We start from the raw sequence: 24,797 nt of genomic DNA on the forward strand, positions 1-24,797 counted from the left end.
TTTTTAAGAGTATTTAATGTACTAATACACTACGTAAATCCTCAATGTTTATATACCGGAAAACAAATGTACACGCAAAGCGCATCCCTCAAAGTACACGTGCGCTATCTGTTGGTGCTAGTTCAGGATATCCCTATTGGTGTCAGTGAAATAAGCATATGCGCTACGTCTAGAGAACTATGATAATATGGGCGTGAGTTTTTCTAAATTTGCAGATCTATGTCCTGCTTAAGTGCGTCTACAGAGTGACATTTCCCACAATGTACGTACTGCATAATACACGAAAACATAACATTCTTCTCAAAGCCTTGCACAAGAAGCATGTACCTGTTGAGATTGAGCTTCTCAAGTTTATAGCTCAAGTTGTGTGTGATCAGGACTGTGAGGAGTGTCCGCTGATAAGTGAAATAGACGAACAGGCTAATCCATCATGTAAGTGGAATCAGTGGACGGAAGAGCCCAAATTAAGGTGAAAGTTATTGATTGCATAGAACAGTTGCGGTGATCATATTCCCCATTTCCTGAACCACGTGTATGTGAAAAGGCAACAGTCACAAACATGAAGTGTTCTCAAGAAAATATTGATAATAATGAAGTCATTATACAAATTGATTTTTCTAAAAACTATACCTGCAGGGAACAAGACGAGATTCAGGCTGCCCATTGGAACAATCGCCAGATCTCAATTTTTACAGCTGTTGCTTGGTTTAAAAGGGAGTGTGATGGTGAGATTCAAAACAGTCCTTTGCTCTTGTTTCTGATTATGCGGCACGTGATAAGCATGCTGTTGACATTTGCATAAGAACAACTTTTTCAGAAATTATTCAAATTCTTCCCAACCTAAAACAAGTAAAAATTTTTTCTGATGGGACTGTAAGCATTTCAAGCAGACTTTTACCTTAAGCCAGCGTTTGTCAAACTTTTTTGCAGTGGGGACCTCTTTTTTAAGTCAGAACAGTTCCGCGGACCACCTTACTCAAAATATCGTTTAAATAATTCGACAGGTTTACTTTTTACACTTGCGTGTTTCGTCTCTAAGTGCCGTTTCAATTTCGCGGGTTTCATACACACGTTTGAAAGCACTTCGTAACAAAGAACTCACCGTGGAGGTCTTGATTCACTCTTATGGCCACACTAAGTTCCGCGGACCACCTTACTCAAAATATCGTTGAAATAATTCGACAGGTTTACTTTTTACACTTGCGTGTTTCGTCTCTAAGTGCAGTTTCAATTTCGCGGGTTTCATACACACGTTTGAAAGCACTTCGTAACAAAGAACTCACCGTGGAGGTCTTGATTCACTCTTATGGCCACACTAAGTTCCGCGGACCACCTTACTCAAAATATCGTTGAAATAATTCGACAGGTTTACTTTTTACACTTGCGTGTTTCGTCTCTAAGTGCAGTTTCAATTTCGCGGGTTTCATACACACGTTTGAAAGCACTTCGTAACAAAGAACTCACCGTGGAGGTCTTGATTCACTCTTATGGCCACACTAAGTTCCGCGGACCACCTTACTCAAAATATCGTTTAAATAATTCGACAGGTTTACTTTTTACACTTGCGTGTTTCGTCTCTAAGTGCCGTTTCAATTTCGCGGGTTTCATACACACGTTTGAAAGCACTTCGTAACAAAGAACTCACCGTGGAGGTCTTGATTCACTCTTATGGCCACACTAAGTTCCGCGGACCACCTTACTCAAAATATCGTTGAAATAATTCGACAGGTTTACTTTTTACACTTGCGTGTTTCGTCTCTAAGTGCCGTTTCAATTTGGCGGGTTTCATACACTCGTTTGAAAGCACTTCGTAACAAAGAACGCACCGAGGAGGTTTTGATTCACTCTTATTGCCACACCAAGTAAATCCAAGTTCCAAGTAATTCTTGTCATATTTACGAAAGTATTTTTTCTTTGAGCAGTTACCACTAGGACTACATATTTCTTTAATGGCACTAAAATAACCGACATTAATATCTTCTGAATTGTTAGCACTGCCTAAATGAAGCGTACCATCACATTCCTTTCTTTTCAAAGATCCGGATCGAAGCCAGTTTTCCAATGTGTATAGTGGGCACTATTTAACACAGACATAGACAACTAGTAGCCTGTACCACATAAGAAGGATTTCAAACGGCTGACTGCTAACAGGCAAGCGACGAATCAGCTATGCATAGAATTTGTTATAAGTTACTTGTGATAGGCTACAAAAAATATAATTAGAAAAGTGTTGTAATTTGAATTTCTGGATGATTCGCCCGGATTTTAAAATAGGCGGAGTCTAAAATTTCTTATATCGTCATCTGGAAAAACAGAAATAAAAAAAAAATTAATGCAGAAACTTGCCAGATTTTCAACAAGTAAAGGTGCAATTTGGCACGTTCTATTATTGGTGTTAGACATACAGTAGTGACCTTTTCAATGTGCAGACTGCGATTCGGCAAAACTATTAAGAAGGTCATAAATACATGAAAAGGTTCGGTACTTTGGTCCTCTGTTATGAATTCAGGTGGTCTCTGTCTGGGTTACAGCTGCGGCGCTAGATGTGCAGGGAAAAGATGGCGAAAAACATCACGTTCATAGTGCTTTAAATCCCTCTTTTGTTGCTGAGAGTAGAGTGGGGAAGTCGGTAGACGGGTAGAGTAATAAATTTCATAAAATGTCAGTACTGGGAGAAAAAGTGAAAGGCGATTGCCATGTGTCATTTCTAAACTCTGAGATTTTCAGCTATAGTGTGATACGCAATTTGTTTGAATTTTATTTTTTTCTTCTGTCTTTTTTGAAGGACCACAGGTGGTCTGTGGACCATAGTTTGAGACACGCTGCAGCTTAAGCCATGTGACGTACTTGTCCGAAATATTTGGATTTCCTATAGAATGACAGTTCTTTGAATCTTACCATGGGAAAGGGGCAGTAGATGCTATTGGAGGGCATGCAAAAGGATAGCGTGGTTGGCTGGAAAATCTGGAAATACAATACAAAATTATAAAGAATTTGTCCAAGTTGTGAGTAAGACAAACCTGTACATTAATATCCAGGAAGTGTTTCAAGCTGCTATAGAAGCTGCAAAAAATTTTCTAGACGAAAGGTGGGCACAAATTTCACCTTATCAAAAACTCAGAAAGTTCATTCTTTAAGAGTGTTAGGTTTAAACACAATAGTGTATGCTGACCTTTCATGTGGTGAGTCAAGAAGAAAGGTCCACAAATTTAACAGTATAACGTTAAAATTACGAGTGAAATTGGCATATATATATATATATATATATATTTTTTTTTTGATGAGCTTTCTGCAGTATATAATGGTGTAATGGACGTGTGTGTGTTGTTGTATCTCAGTGACAGATAGACTGAAGGCCAAGATGTAGCTTCCAGTGTTGCCAACAGTTGTTCGTATAATCCCGCGATTTTCTAGCAAATATCTCTAGATTTTAATGTATACTTATTATTTAATAATAATAATAATAATAATAATAATAATAATAATAATAATAATAATGGTCAAGATAGAGCATCCACCCATCAATGTAACGACATCCACCCGCCAATGCAACGAATATTGCACACTTTTATCATTGCCAATGTGGCGCTATAAAGCAATTTTGAACACTTTTATCACAGACACAACATATTTAAATTCTTATTGCACTATATATGTTACCGTTAAAACCCAAAATCCGACAAAACCGGTTTCAACTAGCAAAAAGTAATTTTAAAATATAGATGGATGGATGGATGGATGGATGGATGGATGGATGGATAGATGGATAGATGGATAGATAGATGGATAGATAGATAGATAGATAGATAGATAGATAGATAGATAGATAGATAGATAGATAGATAGATAGATAGATAGATAGATAGATAGATAGATAGATAGATAGATAGATAGATAGATAGATAGATAGAAAGCGAATTTTCGTAAGATCTATAATCAATGACAGGTTAGGTTTGGTTTGTATAGTTTTTTTTTTACCAAACAAAAATCTGAACAAACCAAACCTAACCTGACATTGATTCTAGATTATACGAAAACTCACTTTCTATCTTTATTTGGTTAAACTAATTTTTACTAGCTGAAACTGGTTTTGACGGATTTCGGGTTTTAACGGTAACATATAATATGGAATTATCACTACATTAACACATCCATTATTTCATAGAACACACACTGAACGAATTAAACGTAATTATGAAAGCCGTTTATAATACTAATATGAATTTCATTTCAGAAATTTTAAAGATTAAAAACCGCTAGTATTCCCGCTAAGCGGGATAATATAATTTTACCCGCGAGATGGTTATCCAAAAAAGCTAGATTTAACGGGAAAACCGCTGAATTGGCAACACTGGTAGCTTCATATACTTAACCTACAGGCCAAGGCAGGATTGCCGAGTGCATTTCTGTGACTGATAAGCTTGGACGTGTTATAAGTGTTAGAAGATCTGAAGCGCAACAGATTGAAGAGGTGTGATTCCCATGGACACAATTACCATCAAAATTTTCTATGCATTGGTTCAAGCAATGATTTATAATTTAAATTCTGTTATTTTCTGATATTAGATGTATAACATTAAATTTATAATTTACAATAATTTCTGGGTTCCATTTCATGAATAGCATACTGCATATATATTTTGTATATTATACTAGGCATTTGCATTTAGCTGTTACTTTATTTCTTTAGAAACACAGCAAAATAATAATAACCACCAGTATAAAATTCAGAAATGTCAGTACGTAACGATAATACGTCAGTACGTAATGCACTACTTTTTTCACCATAACTCATTTAATATTAAGTGTAAGTGAATTTGTATTTTTTTTACATATAGAGAAATTGAGAAAAGAACATGGTCAAGTGTAAAACGAGTTTACATTTATATCGGTACGTAACGAAATATACCACATTCAATATAGGACACATTTTGTTTCTGAAATGTATTTTTCTAAATAAACATAACCTCCAATAGTTTTTTTTTTTTTTAAACTATGTGGTCAAATTTAATTTATTAAATGTAACATATTTTAAACAAGATTTTTTATAGAAAAATTATTCTGAATGCCAGTACGTAACGCATGGAATCCATCTTTTATTTAAAGCCATCTTATGTACACCAGAACATTATTTTCTAGAACGAATCTAGATAGGCTTACTTTTTTGTTTCACAGTATATTTTTTACCCAATAAGTAAAAGCCAATGCTGATTTTTCGATTGTTTACAGAGTTTTGAATGTTTAAATTGCACTTTTTAAAATATACAGAGTGATTCACGAGGAGTTACTGCTACTTATGGAACATATTTCCGAAGACATTTTGAGGAAAAAACGCCATATAAACATGGATCCTATTCTCAATATTTTCAGAGTTACACTAATTTGAAGTTACTTGTAAAATGCCTTTTTTCTTTAGTTTTAAGGGTAAAGGAGTATTACAAGTGAAAAATGAACTATTCATAAGTATAATTTCTTTAATTGGCTAGTAATCTGAAGCTAAAAATGTTGTGAATTCCATAGTTGCTTGGTACAGAATTTTTTTTTTCAATTTTTAACCACAAAATTACATTTTTCTTATGCATTTATCACAACAATTGTTACAAATCACGTCACTCTTGTAAACACTTTATAAGACTGTATATTAGGATGCCAAATTGAACTGTAAAGAATAAAGTCGCTAGAAGTTATGTTATAATATTTATCAATTTTATTGCTATTTCACTCCTCAAAGGCCTGATGCAGCTAGAATCAACCCTTCGTTTTATTTTATAACATATTTTAGAACAAAATACAGCACAATTACATGGTTTAATTGTATCATCTTGTGAACTGGAGCTTTAAGGAGACGGGCGTACGCACTGTTATGTTGTGGAACTTCGCCGGTCCATTCCTTTTGAACCTTATTGTCCACATACATACATACATACATACATACATAGGCCTACATGTGGTGGAAATTACAATAATACAATAAATCACAATAAAAACAATATTATTTACATTGACTACTGTCGGTGACTCAGGAGAAGACGAGAGCGGACTGAGGAGGAAGGGATGTGAACAGATAACTTAAGACAACACGTCCAATATTTGTACTGCAGTAAGCGGAAACATTAGGTCTCCTTCTGTTCAACTTAGCTTTAATTTCCATTCGCATTGTTACTCATATTTCCTGCACGAGTAATAACCTGGCTACTGGGATGCTTATCTGAGGGATGTTTATAACAATCAACAGCGATAATCATGAAGGTCACATTCTTTCCGCTCGTCTTCTCCTGAGTAACGGACAGTATATACTTGCTTTACGAGTATCTAAACCATACATGGGCACAATTTTCGGTTACGTGAGGCACTCGATTTGAAATAGTTTGTTTACTAGGAGAGGAGACTGCAGAGTAGGATGGGAAATATAAACTGCTGTGACCTGCGTCACCTTATCGTAATCGCTAAGGCTGTCAGTGGCGAATTATTAGGAAAGCGCTTGGTTAACGTGAGAGAATCGAGAACTTTTTATTCAATTTGGCAAATTAATTCGGCAGCTTTAATCATAAACCTCTTTACTATTTCTCCATCATTGAATTTATTTATATCACAGGCGAGAAATTGCGTAACTAGCCAATAATATTACATCACGTTGTCTACGTTAATTTTCTTGAATATTCTGACGTTTATCAAGATTACTTAATAGATTTGCACGTTCTCGACCTAAAATAATTTCAGAAAATCATATTTCGTTTTCTACGCACATTTGATATTTTTTATAAATCTCTTTTGGAAATAATACGTACAAACAACATTTAATTCCTCGTAGGCCTACCTTTTAATGCAGCGTGTTTAAGGTATAATCACAGTCTAGTATATACAGTCACGAAGCTCAATACGTAGTAAATATGCAAACATTAGATAGTTGCTCACCACTAGGATCGCTAATATCGCATCATTACAGGCAATGCAAAATAGAACCGTCACAGTCTATTGTTTCTAGCACCCTCAAAACTCAAGCTTCGTGACTGTATATAGTAGACTGTGGTATAATGTCGCATTTAGTATAGTATGGAAATGTTAAGATCATACATTTTCTTCGGAATAGCACGAAAAAATAGCATTTAATTTGTCTTACCTTCTAATTCAGCATGTTCTTTATGACATAAGGAGTAATGTCGTTGTATATTAAATTTATTAATGCCTAATAGGATTTTCGAGCATAACATACATCGTATGTTCTCCCCTTCTAAACAGCAAAAAAAAACTCTTCCTGCCATTTCTTATGAAATAATCGTTTTCTAATGCGTACACACAGCTTTGATAATGCCATTATGCCACCACTGATATTGCTTATGAAACTGATATAGAACCTGCCCACGCCTAGGAGCTACGTGAGGGAGGAACGGGGACTGTGAAGGTGTCACTCAGAGCGATAAGCTCTGTGAAGGTCATTGAGGCACAAATTCTCAAGTGAGGCACGATGCCCATGTTTGATCTATACAGTACGAGTGACTAATCATTTTAATCAAAAGAAAATTTTCACCTTCTTTCTGATAAAATAAGGTTTCTTTTTTTTTCCAATGAAGCGCTCGGTACAAATTCTGCTATTGGAACACTCATTTCCAACCGTCTAGCTTGTTTTGTTTTGACACGGTTCACTGAACAGCAGCAGACATGCCGTGTGTTCCCTGCGCTATACTCCGTACATGAGTCATTCCACGCCATATCGAACAAAATCAGGTGATTATTGACCTTAGGGTCTCCGATGTTTCTCAAACTCTTATCAGTGTATTCTAATGGATAAAATATAAGTCATTATTAATTATGATCAAATTTATCAAAATTTTGCACATCTCTTCACTTACAACTAAGCTCATCTCCGGTTATATTCATCATAGAGAATCGCCGTATATGTCAATTTCTTCGTCACTCGCGTTAAATTTCGTAACACCAGGGGCCTGTTTCTCAAAACTCGTGGATTAGTATTACTAGTATGTACAGTAGTAATATTAGTTTATTTTACAAGTCTGTGTTTCTAGAAACTACAAGGGTAAAGTAGTAGTTACCAGTTCACAGACTAGTAATATTGGTCGATTTCACCAGTTCATAAGTGATTCTGTTTCTCAAAATACTAATCTAGTTGATTATACTAGTATTCAACAGGAATATTCCTACAAGACTCTAAAGACTGGTGATGTCTATATTATCAGTTACCAGTGACAACCTTTCTCAGATAATCGAAACAAAATGTTGTAATTATTTTTTTAAGCTTATGTGATTTAGTGATTCCGATTGAAGTTGTTGTGAGAAGAGCTAAAACTATATAGAGAGAACAAATATTATTCCTTTATTGGAGCATTGTTTAAATATAATGAACAGTTTAGGTAAAGTGCTGAAAAGCTTGGATAGTTGTTCTGTCATAACAAGACAAACAAATAGAAGTCATGAATTATCAGCAAAGCTTCAAATACAAATTGCTTTACAAATCGGGATGTTGATTATTTTCCAATGCCTCTGTCCTAGACCAGCAACACTTGCAGAATTTTTTCCTAATATTCTAATACCAATTCATCAACTGCAGTAATTTTTGCTGGCTTTCCTCCTTCACTGCCAGTTCTTCTGACATTGTCAACTTCAGTCTACAAATTAAATATAAAACGACACTAATTTTTGAATAGATCAAATGTAAAACCGAAAAACAAAATAGCGAATTTTTCATCAAGTCATAAGTGGCATTCATGTCGGCAGTATATTCATTAACTACATAATATGTTCATATTATGATACTGTGAACTTGAATTGGTACGTATCAAAGTTGCATAATCTTTGTTCTGAGGTAATGGTTCCACAGCCTCACACATTATAAAATTATTTTTCCATTGGTTTACTTTATCATTTTTTGTTTATATGCTTGAAAAAGCACCGAACAATATATGCTTTCATTCGTTAATCTTATTGAGTATAGTTAATTTGCTTCCAATTGATGGAATTTCAATCGAAAAGAGAAATCAAAACCAAAACACAAACAACTTAGCCTTCTAACATCAAATAACAATACTTACCAATGACTATAAACAAATGAACTCAATCAGCTGACTACTGAAGCAGATCATGTGACTAGTGAAAGATTGTCACAAGTTGCTAGACTGGTAAAATAGTTTGAGAAACAGAATCTACTAGAGCTGGTGAAATATTCTCTGGTAACTAGTAACTGGTGAACTACTAAACTAGTATTTTTGAGAAACAGGCCCCTGCACTCACCTGGGTTACAATGGTAATTCACATTTGTTTTTGTTTACAGACAAGGTTTAAACATTGCAATTAGATTTAAAGGTTAAGAAATATATTGTTTTCAGTTATTAAGTATTGAGAATGGAAATGTTACGCATAAAGGAACGTATTAAATACAATTATTAATAATGAAATATATTATAGTACACAAATTGCATTCAAGTGACATGTTTGCATAATATTCCCACACTGGACGTGTCTTTGAGTCATAAGTTACCACCATAGTTACGAGTTAGTTCACTATCATCATAATTATGTAGGATATCTAGCATTGTTACTCACTCGCTGTTTGAAGGTCACCTGAACTCTTGATGTAATCTCTCCCGCAGGAAACGAAAGTTCACTGCTGCTGACCTTTCTTACGTCATATTTGATAACTAAATACCTCACTCAGGGGTGTAGCAATGAAAAAATTCAGGGCTGTAACAATCATTCTCACTTCACTTGTAATATTTTACTGAAGTTTTTGTGTATTGTAAGAAGGATATTGATGCACTTTCATTTTTATGTTTGCAGTTCACACTTTACACACGTGAGTCTAATCTACAACTGATTCAATTATCTGAGTAGACCTACGCATTTCTTCTACACAGTTCAAACAAATTACATCTGAATGAGTAGGACAAATTCTCTTCAAGCACTGGAAACAAGATTGTCTTGTGCTCTTGTTTCTTGTTCTACCACACATGTAGCACCTGCCAATACCTCCTGGCCGTGTTCCTTCTTCTTGACTTGTTTGTGGAATGCCTAACAGTTGCTCTCCTCTTCTCTTTATTTCTCTTGGAATTGTCTGTCGGGTGATACGCTCGAAAATTAGTGGCTTCATTAGGTCCAGAGCAAGGGTTTTTAGGAAGTTTTTCCGTAGCATTTTTTGATTGTTTGCAGAATAAACAACAAGAGCATTGACACCTGCTATGTTTAGTAAGTCAAAGAAAATAGTCAGAGGCCAGCGGCGTGAATTTCTGCTTACATCATAGGCTGAGCATAACTGGTCCAGGACATCCACAGCACATTTAGTTCTATTATAGAATGATATTATTTCAGGTTTCTGGCTTCCTCCCGTTTCCTCATCCATTGCCTTATCATAATGCATGGTTGATAATGCTAACACTGTTTTGTTTTTCTTTGGTACATACGAAATAATTGTGCAGCTTTCATTGAATCCAAACAATGTACTGTTAACTTGCCTGTCTTGAGTAGTTGTGAAATGACGAGGGATTTCTCTTTTGTTTTTTTTCAAGGTCCCTACAAGTGTAATATTGTCATTTTCTAGAAGATCTAAACTCAGAGGTATGCTCGTGAACCAGTTATCGGTGGTCACATTTCTTCCTGTTCCTTTGATGGGATGAACCAGCCTCTTCACCACTGCATGTGCACTGTTACTTTGGTGAAATGGACCATCTGGTTGAATACCAGCATAAATTTCCAAGTTATGAGTGTAATATGTTTTCACATCCACCATAGCAAAAATTTTGATCCCATATTTTGTTGGTTTAGTAGGCATACACACTTTCATGGGACATCGTCCTCTGAAAGCAACCAACTGCTCGTCTATAGTTACATATTCGCTTGGAATGTAGCACCTTTGTGAATTCTGAACAAATAACTCGAACACTTCACGTACAGCAGCCAGTTTATCAATTACTTTTCTTTCCTGCCTGTCATGAATGTTATCAAAGCGTAGACATCGTAACAAAAATTGGAATCTATTGTAGGTCATAGTCAGGTAAATTGACTCTATACCTGTGCCATTTTTATCCCATAGTTCTCTTACGTTCAGTCTACCCGATTTCAAAGCGCCAGCGAGATACAAAATACCCAAGAGTGCTCGAATTTCAACGTCATTTGTCAATTTGCAATCTCTGTCACGTCCGTAATTACGCTTCACTTTTTCAATATAAATATTAGTACACCTTACAATTACATTGATTATTGTCTTATCAATAAAGCAGTCAAAACTCTCTGTGTGTGTCCGCGCATTTTTTGCAGCTCTTTTAGGGCCCGGTAAATGAATCACTACATTTTGTGCTCTTCTTCTCCCACGTTGAGCTACTGGTTCTTTCTGCCAAATTGTCGTGTTGTCTCTACCCGTATAGCAGTTTCCATCATTTATAGACATTAGTCTTTCATCATCACCATAATCATCATCCTCATTGTCTTGTTCTGAATTAGAATCGTGAACTTCATTCAAAAGATCTTCTCTGTTGCTTTCGTCATCACTTTCATTTTCAATGCCGTCATCCAGATCTTCATCTAGCCACTCGCAAATATTGCTTGTATTTTCCGTACCCATTGCAGCCAACTACAAAAGAGGATTGAACGATATCACACATTTTTTTTTCATAAAGTTACTGCATTACATCACTCATAACCATATAAAAACTATTTCACTTACCTGAGCAAAAAACTGACAATGGTAATCCACTCGGAAAAACTGTGTATAACTTGATAAAACGCCGTATGACTTTGCAAAGCGTTGCGACAAATACGTCTAAACACCAGTGATGCCTCGCTTAGACTGACGAGAAATAGCATTGACGCTCAGCTACGCAGTGCTGCAGGCGGTGACGTAATACAGGATTAAATATCAGTGGATTACTATTGTAATCCACGCGAGTACTGAAGGGTTAAAGGTAAAATGAAGCCCTTTTTATAGAATGTACTTTATAGAGTTAAAAATAAAATTTGAGGCAGTTTTATGCATTTTATTTTTATAATATTATATATTCACCTGTAGACAATGTTTTAAAATTATTTTAAAAATATATTTTAATATCATTAAATCCATTGTCTAACACTACAAAATTATAGGATGGTATTCCAAATAGTTCTATCAGAATTAAATTACTTACCAGGTCGGATGCTCCGCGTTGATGGTGTGAGCAGGACCTGGGATACATCACTGGGTCAGGCTACGTCCTTGAAGCGACGATCTCATAATAATGAGCAGTTAACACTTGTAATTAAATTACATTATTTTACACGAATAGAAGAAATAAATTATTCAAGCCAAACTTTTCATATTTATATAATAATATAGAGAAAAATCACATATATCTAGTGCAGAAGAACACAGTAATGTACATTAATCTTTATGCTCGATCATGCATGTCATTAAAGTACAGGTGTTTTCAGCCAATGACAACTCAGCTTACAGATGTTCAGCCAATGACAAGTCAGCTTTGTACCGTTATAAAACCGCAAGTATCGATTATTCTCGGATATGCAATCGAAAGAGAATTAGCGAAAAGTCACGGAGGCTGGAAATCCAATACTGCCGCAGGTTATGTTCTGTTACTATAATAATTAGCGTTAATTGTAAAGAATATTCAAATAAATTCAATTTGTCATCTCGTTTTCCAATGTCGAATTCAATAATCAAGGTTATACCAAGTTTAACGGGATTACACCAAGGTCAGTGACATTATTGCTCCTCGAAAAAAATCAATACTTTCGCGTCTGCGCACATCTCACAATTCACGATCTAGAACAAGGTCACTTCCGATCTTGTCAGATACAAATAAAATGTATACATGTGAATAATTTCAAGTTAGAAATATGGTCGAGCATAAAAAGTCGTATGAAACTCGGCTATAATGGTAATTAAGAAGCTCGTGTGAAAATTATGAAACTCGCTTGCGCTCGTTTCATAAACATCCATACTCGCTTCTTAATTACTACCATTATAGGCTCGTTGCATAATGTACTATTATGAATGCGAACAAGCTTCCCTTCATTTTCAGAAGAGCGCTGTTTGGTTAGGAGCTCTGTTATTGAAAGTGGGATAAAGGAATGCAACTTCAACATGCCAGATATTGGTTTTGTTTTCTCGTATCTAGAGTTCAGAATTTCATTGTTTTATGTGTTGTTCCCGAGTAAAAATATGGAAATGTTATTCATATTTTTTGAGCCCAGATAATAGTACATTAAGCAACGAGCCTATAATGATAGTAATTAAGACGCGAGTATGTTTGTTTATGAAACGAGCGCAAGCGAGTTTCGTAATTTTCATACGAGCATCTTAATTACCATTATAGGCAAGTTTCATACGACTTTTTATGCTCAACTATATTTCTAACTTGAAATTATTCAGAAGTATTCATTTTATTCGTATCTGACTGAAGATCGGAAGTGACCTTGTGCATAGGTCGTAAATTGTGAGATGTGCGCAGACGCGAAAGTATTGATTTTTTCCGAGGAGCATTAATGTCATTGACCTTGATGTAATCTAGAGAATAACATGAACTAATTTTAATATAACCTGGAAATTGATTCAGAATTGAAAAACGAGATGACAAATTGAATTTATTTGGATATTATTTACATTTAACGCTAATTATTATAGTAACAGAACATAGCCTTCTGCGACAGCATTGGATTTCCAGCCTCCGTGACGTTTCCCTCGTTGTCTTTCGATTGCATATCCGAGAATAATCGAAAACCTGAACTTTAATGACATGCATTAAAGGACTGCTACCAGGTGTATAATTACTACATTTCGGCATGGTCGAGCATAAATAATTTTTCAGACGTTGTGATGGGATCCTGACTTAATTGGAGACTGACTTTCGCCGCAAGTCTTTTAGTGGCACCCCCAATACCATCACAAGGTCCCTTTCCATGAGATATCGCGAAAAAATGCCATTCAGCGCTAATACCGAAATCTTCTTCATGGAAGCATAGATTTGCAACATTTTTTACATTTTTATATTGCGCGCTGGCTCTATCGGAAAAATAAATTATTTCATTAATGTTTGCCATTTCCTTTTTCACAAATTTCATTAATTCAGTTTGAAAAAGATGGACAGCGTTTGTGTCATGCTGTAGGTACTCTGTTATTGCTAAAATGTTCTTGTTTTCTATAAGATTATTTTCTTAGTAATATAAAACAAAAGGGAGTTACCTGGTTGAGGTTTTTCCCGGGGTTTTCCCTCAACCCAATACGAGCAAATGCTCGGTAACTTTCGGTGCTGGACCCCGGACTCATTTCACTGGCATTATCACCTTCATATCATTCAGACGCTAAATAACTATAGATGTTGATACAGCGTCGTAAAATAACCCAATACAAATAAATAACAAAATACAACAAAAGAGTGGATCGTGGCCTGTCTGTAATTCCAATGAACCCCTTGAACAGAATCCTGTATCACAAGCGCATAATTTTCAGCGAAGTCACCAATTACAATACATTCTCCTGACGCCAATTGATCGTTCCGTTCTTTTAGAAACATAGATTGGTGTTTAGCTATAAATGTATGAGGCAACAAGGCTAATAGTTTAACATAAAACGAGTGGATGACGAAAGAATGATATTCAAGCTGATCAGGATGGGAAAAGAAAATTGGCTGGGTCACTGGCTAAGAAGAAACTGCCTACTGAAGCGTGCACTGGAAGTAATGGTAAACGGGAGACGAGTTCGGGGCAGAAGGTATTAGATGATAAACAACATTAAGATATATGGATCGTATGCTAAGACGAAAAGGAAGGCGGTAGGGATGATTGGTGGATACTAGGTTTGCAGTGAAAGACATGCCTTTACATGAATGGATGAGTGTTGTATCACGTGACATTCCTCCCACTCTTCGCTGCTATTTCAAACGCAAACATGTTAAGTTAGTGATAGTGTTGGGAATTATTGCAGTCCGTACATTCAGGTTGCCTACTTCAGTAGTAAGCTTTCCTCGTCTTCCGTCGCAGAATGCTGAGTAGTCGCATTTCTTCCGCCCAAATTGAACGGTTGTTGATAACAGCGTTGTTAAACAAGGGACTAAATTTTATTTAATTTGTTACAGCTTGATGACACAGAATAATGAAAAAACTAGCGTAAGAAGAGTTTTCCGTAATCTTCGGCCTAACAGTCCTTTAAAGGGCTCCATACACGCCAAGACTTAAGGCTCATTCACAATGAAAATTAAACATAACCTAAGCGTTAACTTAACGTTACAGTAAAATCAAGAAGTCATACCATCATTCACGATGGGAACATAAACATAACAGCAAACATACTTGGTAACCATGTTGATGTTATCTAATGCCGGGCTTTGGCAACGAAGCCATTAGCGTTCTTGCTCTCCAATATTTCTCTGTGGTGGATCCTTCAGGTAGAACTTCTCATGTTTGTAGATGATCTTCAGTTATTTCTTCTTCTTTGTTGCATAGAGGGCAATTTGGATTCGTGTAAATTCCTATTTTATTCAAGTGTTTGGCCAAATAATCGTGTTCTGTAACCAGTCTGAATTTTGCTACTGCAGATTTACGTGGGATTTCTGGAATAATTTCTGTTTTTTTTTTATTAAAATGCTCCATTTTTTATCTTTGGCTTTGGTACATAGTGTTTGGTTTTGCTTGATTTTATATTTATTTTTAATTAGTCTTTTGATGGATGTAAAAGATAGGCTTGTATTTGTATTCTGAATTAAATTGGATCCTTTTTTGGCAAGAAAGTCAGCAGTTTGATTTCCAGCAATTCCGCAATGTGCAGGTATCCATTGCAATTGAATTCTTTTCTGTAGTTTTTGAAGTTGTTGGATCATTTTGTGACATTCTTTAATTTGGTAACCATGAAAACATAACAACGACGCCATTTCATCATATTCTGTCGTATACTCCAGCGCTTCACGATTGTGTTCTGTTTGCTAATCACGTAAGCATAAGCATGAAAGTTTGGAGTTTGCAAACTTTCATGTAAACGTCTTACGGTAATGTTTATGTCAATGCTTATGTGAATCATTGTGAATGATCCCATTTGGTAGTCTGGGCGCAAACTTCTGTGTTTATGTTGCGGTTATGTTTAATTTTCATTGTGAATGGGCTTTATCGGAGACCTATCTGTACAGATTTACCTTCGAGAGATCTGAATGATTGTCCATACATGCTCAGATCTCCTAAACTTGTAGGTCACCAAGAAGTTGTCAGATATCGTTGAAATCAATTATTTCCTGTGGAGAAATGCATTCACTTGAGAAATACTATTTTTCATGGTTGTAAATTCAAAGAAATGCGTGCGAATAGTTTCTCAAATCTGTACTTTCATATCTTGCCGCCATTTCGCTACTGAGAACTGCTTAAAACGAAACAAGGACGACATTTCGACCATATGCTCACAGTATCATTTGTTCCTACGTTTACTTGTTCTCCCGCTTAATTTGGAGAGCGCTCCAATCGGAAGTATTCAAGCAGCCGCAGAACGTTGGAGACGTATCTCAAGGCTATAAGTATTAATACTTTTTGTCCATACACGAGGAGATTTGCCTGTGGATTTAGAATTGTACAGACTTACATCCAGGGAAGTCTCTGCATCAGTGGCGATTTCTCTTAAGGAGCACAGGAGCATTGCATCACCTCTTCAAATAACACATGTTCTTAAATTTATATCAATGAGCTGCAGTAGACTATGTGAGCGACATAATTCTTTATTATAATACTATGTAAAAATAACACTGTATGGCCCAATTGTATAAAACTCCCTGACTAAAGATCAACTTTGATCGAAGATCGAAAAGTGAACCGAGTTCAGACACTTCTTCTATTGTATAAAACTTTTCTGCGATCAAATTACCTTGGTTCAAATGCAATCTAAGTTCACGTGAAAAGGATTTGGCAACATCGCATAAACAGGTGAAATACGTGATGCGGGGACAGGTTTGTTCAGTGTTGCCAATCTAGCGACTCTATCTCTTTTTCAACAACAATTTCTTTTAACTTTTATATTGCTTAAATAGGGATTTAGTGACCTTTTTAGCACCCCATAGTGACAAAATTTAATCTTTCTTTGTTGATAAAGAGAAATCTAGCGACTTTACAACTACTTTTTGGCGACTTTCCGTACACTCTGTTGGAGACACTGGTTTTTTGTGCAATGTAAATAATGGCGGACAATAAGAAGAAGGTTGACTGTTCTCCGAGTTATCATGTTATGGTGTTTGATACTGCTAAACATAATAAAGCTTTATAAAACGACAATTTTCGTTTAGTAATACGGTTAATTGAAAATTTATGAATGTACCTATCATATCCATTAATAATTAATGGTTGTTATAAACATAATATAATTATAGGTTATGTTATTTGATACTGCTGAACACGTTAGAGCCTTATAAAATATAAGAATGTTTGTGTATTAAGGCAAGAAATTGAAAGAAATATATAAATGTACCTATCATATCTATTAATATTAAAAATAATGGATATTTTATTTGCACAATCTGTCACTCGTATATTTCAAACGGAAAAGAAACAACTGAACTTGGATCATCTAACTTAATCGGAGAAATTTCTTCAGTCAAAGTTGACTTTAGTTTGAGACAAATTAATCTCAGATTTGACTTTATACAACACAAAATTCCAAGTTCAGCTGGAACAAGGATCCATTTAACCTCTGATCTAAGATTAAATGATTTATACAATCGGGCCTATGTGTACTGTTCTTGTTGACGCCTGGGACTTACGTGTACCGCTCGACACGTGCGGCACACTGTTCCATTCGAGCATGCGCAGTAGCACTGTTTCACTGGCAGGCTTTGGAGCATGGTAGGGAGGCAGTACTGTGAGCGTAGGAGGGGTTAGGAGCACTTTCAGATGTGTTCTCAAGCTCGTTCCATCATAAATGTTACTATGAATAGTGAGCAAAATCTTTTAAATGTGTAGTTTTCTATAAGACCTTTACACGAAAAGACCAAAATAAAGAAGATACGTAGACCTACACATGAATTAAAATTATAAGTGACGAAGAACAGTAATACAGAAGTGACAACAAAAATTAAACATTCGGACTTACGAAAAATGCAATATGCGACTGCAATATAAAAGACGCTATATTTTGTTTTCCTCGCCTATTGTTCGATGGCGAACATTTATTGACAAAAATAAGTACGTTTTATGAATTTTATTTATTGTTCTGTTTGAATTTAGGACTGTGCGTAGTAACTAAATAATGTAGATTATCGTTCTGCAGGTATGATTGATTTGAAGCACATGAATGAAAGAATTAAAAAACACGATTCTTCAGCTGCACACATCAACAATAATGTTAAATTAGCAGTGTTGGGTCAAACAAACATACATACACAATTGGATTCAATTGGCTTGTTGCACTTCACAATGATAAAGTTACCAAGAACAGATATGTGCGAGCGGTTTTGTGGAGCTTTTGAGTTGGCTTTGAGAGGTCACGAAAACGGAAACTCATCTTTAAACGCTAGTATTTTTCTTGGCCTCATCAATTTCAGTTCTGAATTAGACGCACTCTTAAGGAACATTTGGAAAGAGGAATAGTGTTTAAGAGCACATCAAACACTATACAGAACGAAGGCCTTCAAGCCATTTTGATGTATGCCATGATGGGATTTCAAAGAAATAAAGAAAGCTGCTGACTTTTTAGAGTCAAGGCTGATGAGACGACACACGTATCGAATGCTTGTGAACGTCTGAACTGTGTTATAAAACGCAGTATAGCGAAAACAATATTATTTACGGTGTGCTGCAATAGAAATTGAACACTTTACTTTGCTATTACTGGATCTACATAGGAAACTGATTAACTGCAATTTCTTGACTAACAAAATTATGTAAATATATACCTACGTAACATATGTTAATAGTTATGTAGTAGTTAGTACCTATAATAATAATAATAATAATAATAATAATAATAATAATAATAATAATAATATGATAATCATAATCATAATAAATATTTGTGCACCACCAGGATTATTTATCACCACACGCCACTGCTCTGCATGTATGGGGCCCTTCCCGTAGAAGCTTTTGCCACTTTGCCTTAGACATCTGATTACGTGCTGCAATAATTTTGGCGTCTTTATCTTCTGATCTTGTTCTTGGTCTTCCTTTAGATCTACTTCTCCCTGTGATGGATAGAAATACATTCTTTGCTGTTCTTAATTCCTCCATTCTTGTCGAGTATCAAGCCAATTGTGGACGACAAATTTTTGTGAATGTGTTACCTGGCTCCTTGAACAGTTCATATAATTCATTATTCACTTACATTTGTGGTAGTTTTCTTTCAGTTACATTAAATTAAATCTTGTCATTTTCTTCATGATCTTTTTTTTTATTTCGTAAAAACGTTTTGCTATATGGAGTTGTCTGCATCAAGCCCAACCTCCCAGCAGTTGTCTCTTTTTGTCTGGTACCTCACCATTCATCTATAGCAGCCATGGCGAGAACGTGACTCGCGAGACATTGTGGCTCGCAGTGATAGCTGTGCATTTCGCTTGCTTCTAACTTCCGCCAACCCCCACCCTCACATTCACTGGAGTCAAACTTCGTTCCATTTGTATTTGTCTCTGACTTGCGAGTGGCATATATCTCTCTGGAAACCATGTACGAAAGTTCCAAGTAGGATGGGAGGACGCATTTTTTTGCTGTCAATATAATGAGAATATTAAATGTATGATTTGTTCACAAGTATTACGAGGAAAACGGTTGTATAACATAAAACGGCATTATACTACAAGTTACTGATGAGACATTAAAAGGTTAAGTGTTATTGTCATTATCATCATCATCATCATCTTTGTACGTCGACCCTTTTTCAGCAAATTTACGAATAATGCGGTTAGCTTTTCAATTTGAACTCACTGATTTACTATGCGATGTCAAATGAAAGCTAGATGTAAGGACTTGACAAATGTTGAACTTTCAAATCTTTGAATAATTTCAAGGGAAAAATTGTTCCGGGATCGATACCCGGCCCCGGAACAATTTTTCCCTTGAAATTATTCAAATCTGCTTTACAGGGAGCTTCACCTGAAAGACTAGATTTGCATTTCAAATCTTTGCCAAAAAATAAATATGCGAAGCTTCGTTCTTTCGCTTGTTCTGTTGAAGCCATGTTCGCTACAACTTACGTTTGTGAAAAATTATTTTTAACAATTAAAATAGTAAAAACCAAATTTAGATCACGACTGACAGACAAACACCTTCGTGATCAACTACGACTGGCAGTAAGTGACGTAATTCCTGATTTTGAAACTTTGTCGCAGAGACATTCTGAAGACAGTTAATTTTAGGTTGTGATATTGTTCATTTATTTCTTCGTTACACGTACTAAACATTAGTTTGTAGCCTTGTACTGTATAAAATTATATTTTAAGTGCTTGACGTAAGGAAAATGAAAATCCGTTAATAAGTAAGACAGTTGCTTCACTTCCCCTTCGGGTGTCCGTCTCCCTCCATAGTTGCTATGCACGTTGCAGGTTACACAGTGGCTCGGCGCACGATTATATTTTCGCCACCGCTGACCTATAGGAAGTATAATGCTGTTCAAATTTGTCTGATAACAATATAAGGATCTTCTACTGGTCATGCACCATTTCATGTTAATAGAAGTACAGTTCTTGTTATTGACCAAATATAATTTGATTAATTGGGTAAAATTGTATACCTCAGCATAGCTCTCAGGATCATTGGCACACGCAAGTCCCACCGCTACAGAAAGGCAGACACACAGGCGGGGGAAACATGTTTTACTTTACATTAATTGCATATAAATTACATAGAAATTTTAATAGCTATTTTACTTGCTCAAAATTGGGTCAGAGTGTCGCATATTTATTTGAAAGGTTTCCCATTTTTAAAGCTTGGGCAATTAGATTACGTAGCTTAAATATGTTAGTATCGTTACATGAGACACTTCTTCTTTTATTACGCTCGTATATAATGGTACGTCATAACACGAGTTTTTTACCCACTAACCAGTGCGGTGCGTCCTATGCGTTCATTGGTTCAGAGAACCCCCAGGAAATACAATTTAATTGTTTAAATACATTTATTTATAATTTACACTATCATTCGTTGTTTCTTGCGCATCTTTAATAAGTTTACTTGCGGCTCTGATGTATTTTTGTCCTATGAAAACCTTTGCACCGCAGAGATCGCACACATATACGAATACATGCTTACGAATGGTTCCGAGGTTCAATTTCTCCTCTGAACCTCGCCAAGCTAGCTTCTGGACTTGCGTGCGGGGCATGAGGCAAGGGAAAATGCTGCATGACAAACGGGTGGTTGCGGTGGTGTTTGGACCAGCGCAGCTGTAGTCACGTGATCGTGGGACAGCAGACACGCGAATGACTTCTTGATGCAGACCGGAAGGCAGTTAGCTCCAATCTGCAGCTGAGATATCGCTTTTAGCACATGTACGTGTGTGTTATTGATTGTTGTATTTATTAGTGGTTTCTTACAATCCTATAAATGTTCATTTGTCTTTCTTGGTGTTTTAGTCTTAATATGTTTATCTGTGAGTGTTACCAGTATTCGTTTCCAAAGAAAATAAATAATGTTCAATATCTTTTACAAAGATTTTTTTCTGTTTTAATCTTGAAAGATAAGTGTAAAATAAAGAAGGTAGGAAGCCCGTTATCTCAACTCGATTTAAAGCAAGCACAAACAAGCAGAGTTAAGACATTTTGCAGTTTCAAATGAAAAAAATTACCGCCGAGTGTCGGATAGTATGACCTTGTATGCGAAAAAAACTGCGTTCAACATCGGCTGAAACCAAGGGCGCATATGTAAAATATTTCATATTATCAATTTCATTTCTACATCACATAGTAGGCCTAATACAAAAAAAACGGTGGTTTCAATTCTTTATGCAAAATTGCAAAAATTTTATCAGATAAGTGCGATTGTTATAAACTTGATGTAGAAATTGGCGGTCATTTTCATTTGAAACTTTGAAAATGAATGTTGTTGTTCATTGCAGCAGGAACCGAAACCAGGCGAACAACATGCAAGAAAAGTAAGGTACGGAATAGATGTGATAAATGAATTAATGTAACAGTTAAATATAGGGAAAGCAAAATTGTACGCCATACACAGTTTTCGGCATTCTAAAACTGTAATGCAAAAACTATATATATATATATATATATATATATATATATATATATATATATATATATAACATATTTTCAGACTTATGTTTTATCACATTTGTGACAATTTAAGTATGATTTCCAACATTTATTGTCAACCTCTCCAGCATTTTAGACTTTTCCGATATTAACCCTTATATACAATGATTGTATTGTCTTGACTTTATAACACGCAGTAATCGTATACAAAACACGGAACGTGCTTGCTTACGTGTGTGTCAAATTCGCTTCCGCTGCCTGTTCTAGTTATAAGCAGACCGAGGATTTATATGCAATAAAAACTGCCTAAATATGCATGTAACTATGCACTGAAATTAAAAAAAAAAAAATAATAAACTGAGAATTCTTTATTGCACTTCTAATGACAGATTCACATAACGCGTAACTGTACTGTTTAAAAATTTCTGATAACAAATACCAAATAATGTCACGTGTGTCAATGCAACTGTTTTTGCCGTAGTTTAAATGACAATAAACTACAGGGGTTTTCCCAGATTTTGTGAAGGGTCACCTTTTTCTGATAATACAAACTTGTATGCTGAAAATGAACGTTCAACATTGCAGGATGTAACTGGGGCAAACTTAAAAAGAGGGACCCTTGTAAGATCTCTTCTTTAATCTACCCCTTATACACAAATGTCACTTTCTACAAATTACTTAGACCACTATTTTTCTGCCAAACTGATTAATTTCTCTATGCTCCTTTCAACCTCTCCTCTGCATCATAACTACTGTCAAGGAAGAGTAGATCCCTGCTCTCCAGTTTTTCAGTGCCTTATATATGCGATAATATGCACAAAAGAACTGAAGCCTCCATAGAAATGAACAGCCACCATTTTCAACAATTTTTGTAAATATATTTTTAAATTTTAATGCACTCTCTATAAGGTATGCTAATGTGCTACAAGACAGTATAATATACACTGCATAATGAATACATCCGCATGGATAGCTCAGTTCGTGAGTAAAAACGCGTATTGTTAATACTGTATTGTATTTTTACTAAATAAAAACCAAATTATCACTCTCAAAAACGTAATATTTCCAAGTTGGATGCACTGCTTTCCTTTCCTCCTACACTTAGTAAAATGATTTGTTTGCGTTTTACACCAGTATCATCAAACTCCGATTGTGGAAGGGGTAATAAACAATGTTTCCGGTTCTCAACCGTTAATCCAAAGGTATAGTCAGATTAATATTAGAAATGTTAGTAAAAACAAAACGATGTCCCTGTACTAACAAGAAGAGCAAATTTTCTACGCGGAAATACGTGCAACAACGCTGTGACACATATCGTGACATACAGACCTCTGGTCGACTGGAGTGCCGTGACCTACAAGGCCAAGTCAGAAGTTCGCCTTGCCGAGTAGTACGTGCAGAACAGTGACCATGCGCCTTATGTTATAACTGAAACTTGGAAAATTCATATGGGCCAAATTTTGTTTCTGCGTCTGTACATGGACCTACATTAGAAAGACATGAAAGTCAGTTGTTTGCAGGCAATAACAGACGATTCCTGCATTTAGTTTAAATGCTTCTATAGACGAAAAACCCTTTTCGCTTTACGTAAGTGAAGTTGATTAATATTTTCAAGGCTTTTGTAACTAAATTTCCATATTCATTTCTACGGGCAAGCCAAGACACCTGAATCTTCCAGCGTAATAACGTTGTAGTAATGTTTCATCAGCTGCTACTGGTTCGATGAGTTCGTTGTGGACCTCAGCTAGTTGCAGCTGCAACGTTTTCATGGAACGGATTGAGCACCTATTTCGAGAAATCGTCATTACTTAAGGGGAGGATTTCCATGACATGGCGTATTTTTTCCTATGGGATTGTTTCGGTTTTCAGACTGATTTAAACTTGATTCCAAGCATTCTGAAGAAAATGGACAGGTTTTTATTGGACATATAAATGCATATTTGGACAGTTTTTAATTTTGTAGCATATTTGTTACGAAACTGTATATTAACGTTATACAGGGACATCATTTTATTTTTACTTCAATTTTTATTGTACCTGAGTTTTTTAATGTACTTCACTCCCACCCCTTCTACTAATGAAGTTCAATCATCCTCCACACAGATCTAAGACCGCATATACAGTCATAGTAGCCTTACGGTCATAGTGAACAGTGCGTTCCAAAAATATGTTCGCGTTTTTCAGTGACGAAAGAGCTTTCAATATTGAATCATTTTCGCACAGGTACTGTCGTCCATTGCCTACGTCGTATCCCGGTTTCTCCCACCAGCTTTTATACGCCAGCTAGTGGCTGGGCTGTCTTAGCTCCTTTCTCAGAACATTAATTTCTGTTAGGAATTGGACGTCTACGTAATATTATACAACTGTTTAAAATAACTTAAATAAAAGGGCCTTGTTACAGTAGATAGTATGTCTGAGTAATTTTATCTTTTCGGATTGGGCAGAAGTGAAGATTTAATTTAGAGTACGTAAGGTCTCTTTTATAGAATAGGTACGGAATTATTTCAACATGAGTTACTGGTACGAAGAACGAAACTGGTAATTGGGATTACAATAGTCTATAGTGCGGTAACATGCACATTAGAACTGAAGCCTGTATCTAAATGAACGGCCACCATTTTAAAAAATGTGTTTAAATAT

General features: G+C 35.7%; 2 protein-coding genes across 4 annotated transcripts in view; one reads left to right on the forward strand and one right to left on the reverse strand.

Moving 5' to 3' along the window:
* Positions 1-24,797, forward strand: part of LOC138715458 (A-kinase anchor protein 200-like) — a 420,917-nt gene that overhangs the window by 44,814 nt on the left and 351,306 nt on the right. The gene's annotated exons all lie outside the window — the stretch shown is intronic.
* On the reverse strand, positions 4,629-11,984 carry LOC138715455 (piggyBac transposable element-derived protein 4-like). The gene is made up of 2 exons (XM_069848376.1): positions 11,672-11,984; positions 4,629-11,578 (listed from the first exon to the last, which is right to left on the reverse strand). Exon 2 carries the CDS (start codon positions 11,567-11,569, stop codon positions 9,815-9,817), a length of 1,755 nt encoding a protein of 584 aa, XP_069704477.1. The 5' UTR covers positions 11,570-11,578; positions 11,672-11,984; the 3' UTR covers positions 4,629-9,814.

The sequence above is a fragment of the Periplaneta americana genome, chromosome 15 (assembly GCF_040183065.1).
Source record: "Periplaneta americana isolate PAMFEO1 chromosome 15, P.americana_PAMFEO1_priV1, whole genome shotgun sequence".
Lineage (NCBI taxonomy): Eukaryota > Metazoa > Arthropoda > Insecta > Blattodea > Blattidae > Periplaneta > Periplaneta americana.

Excerpts from the sequence above, each read along its gene's own strand:
- LOC138715455 (XM_069848376.1), bottom strand. The coding sequence starts at position 11,569 with ATGGGTACGGAAAATACAAGCAATATTTGCGAGTGGCTAGATGAAGAT.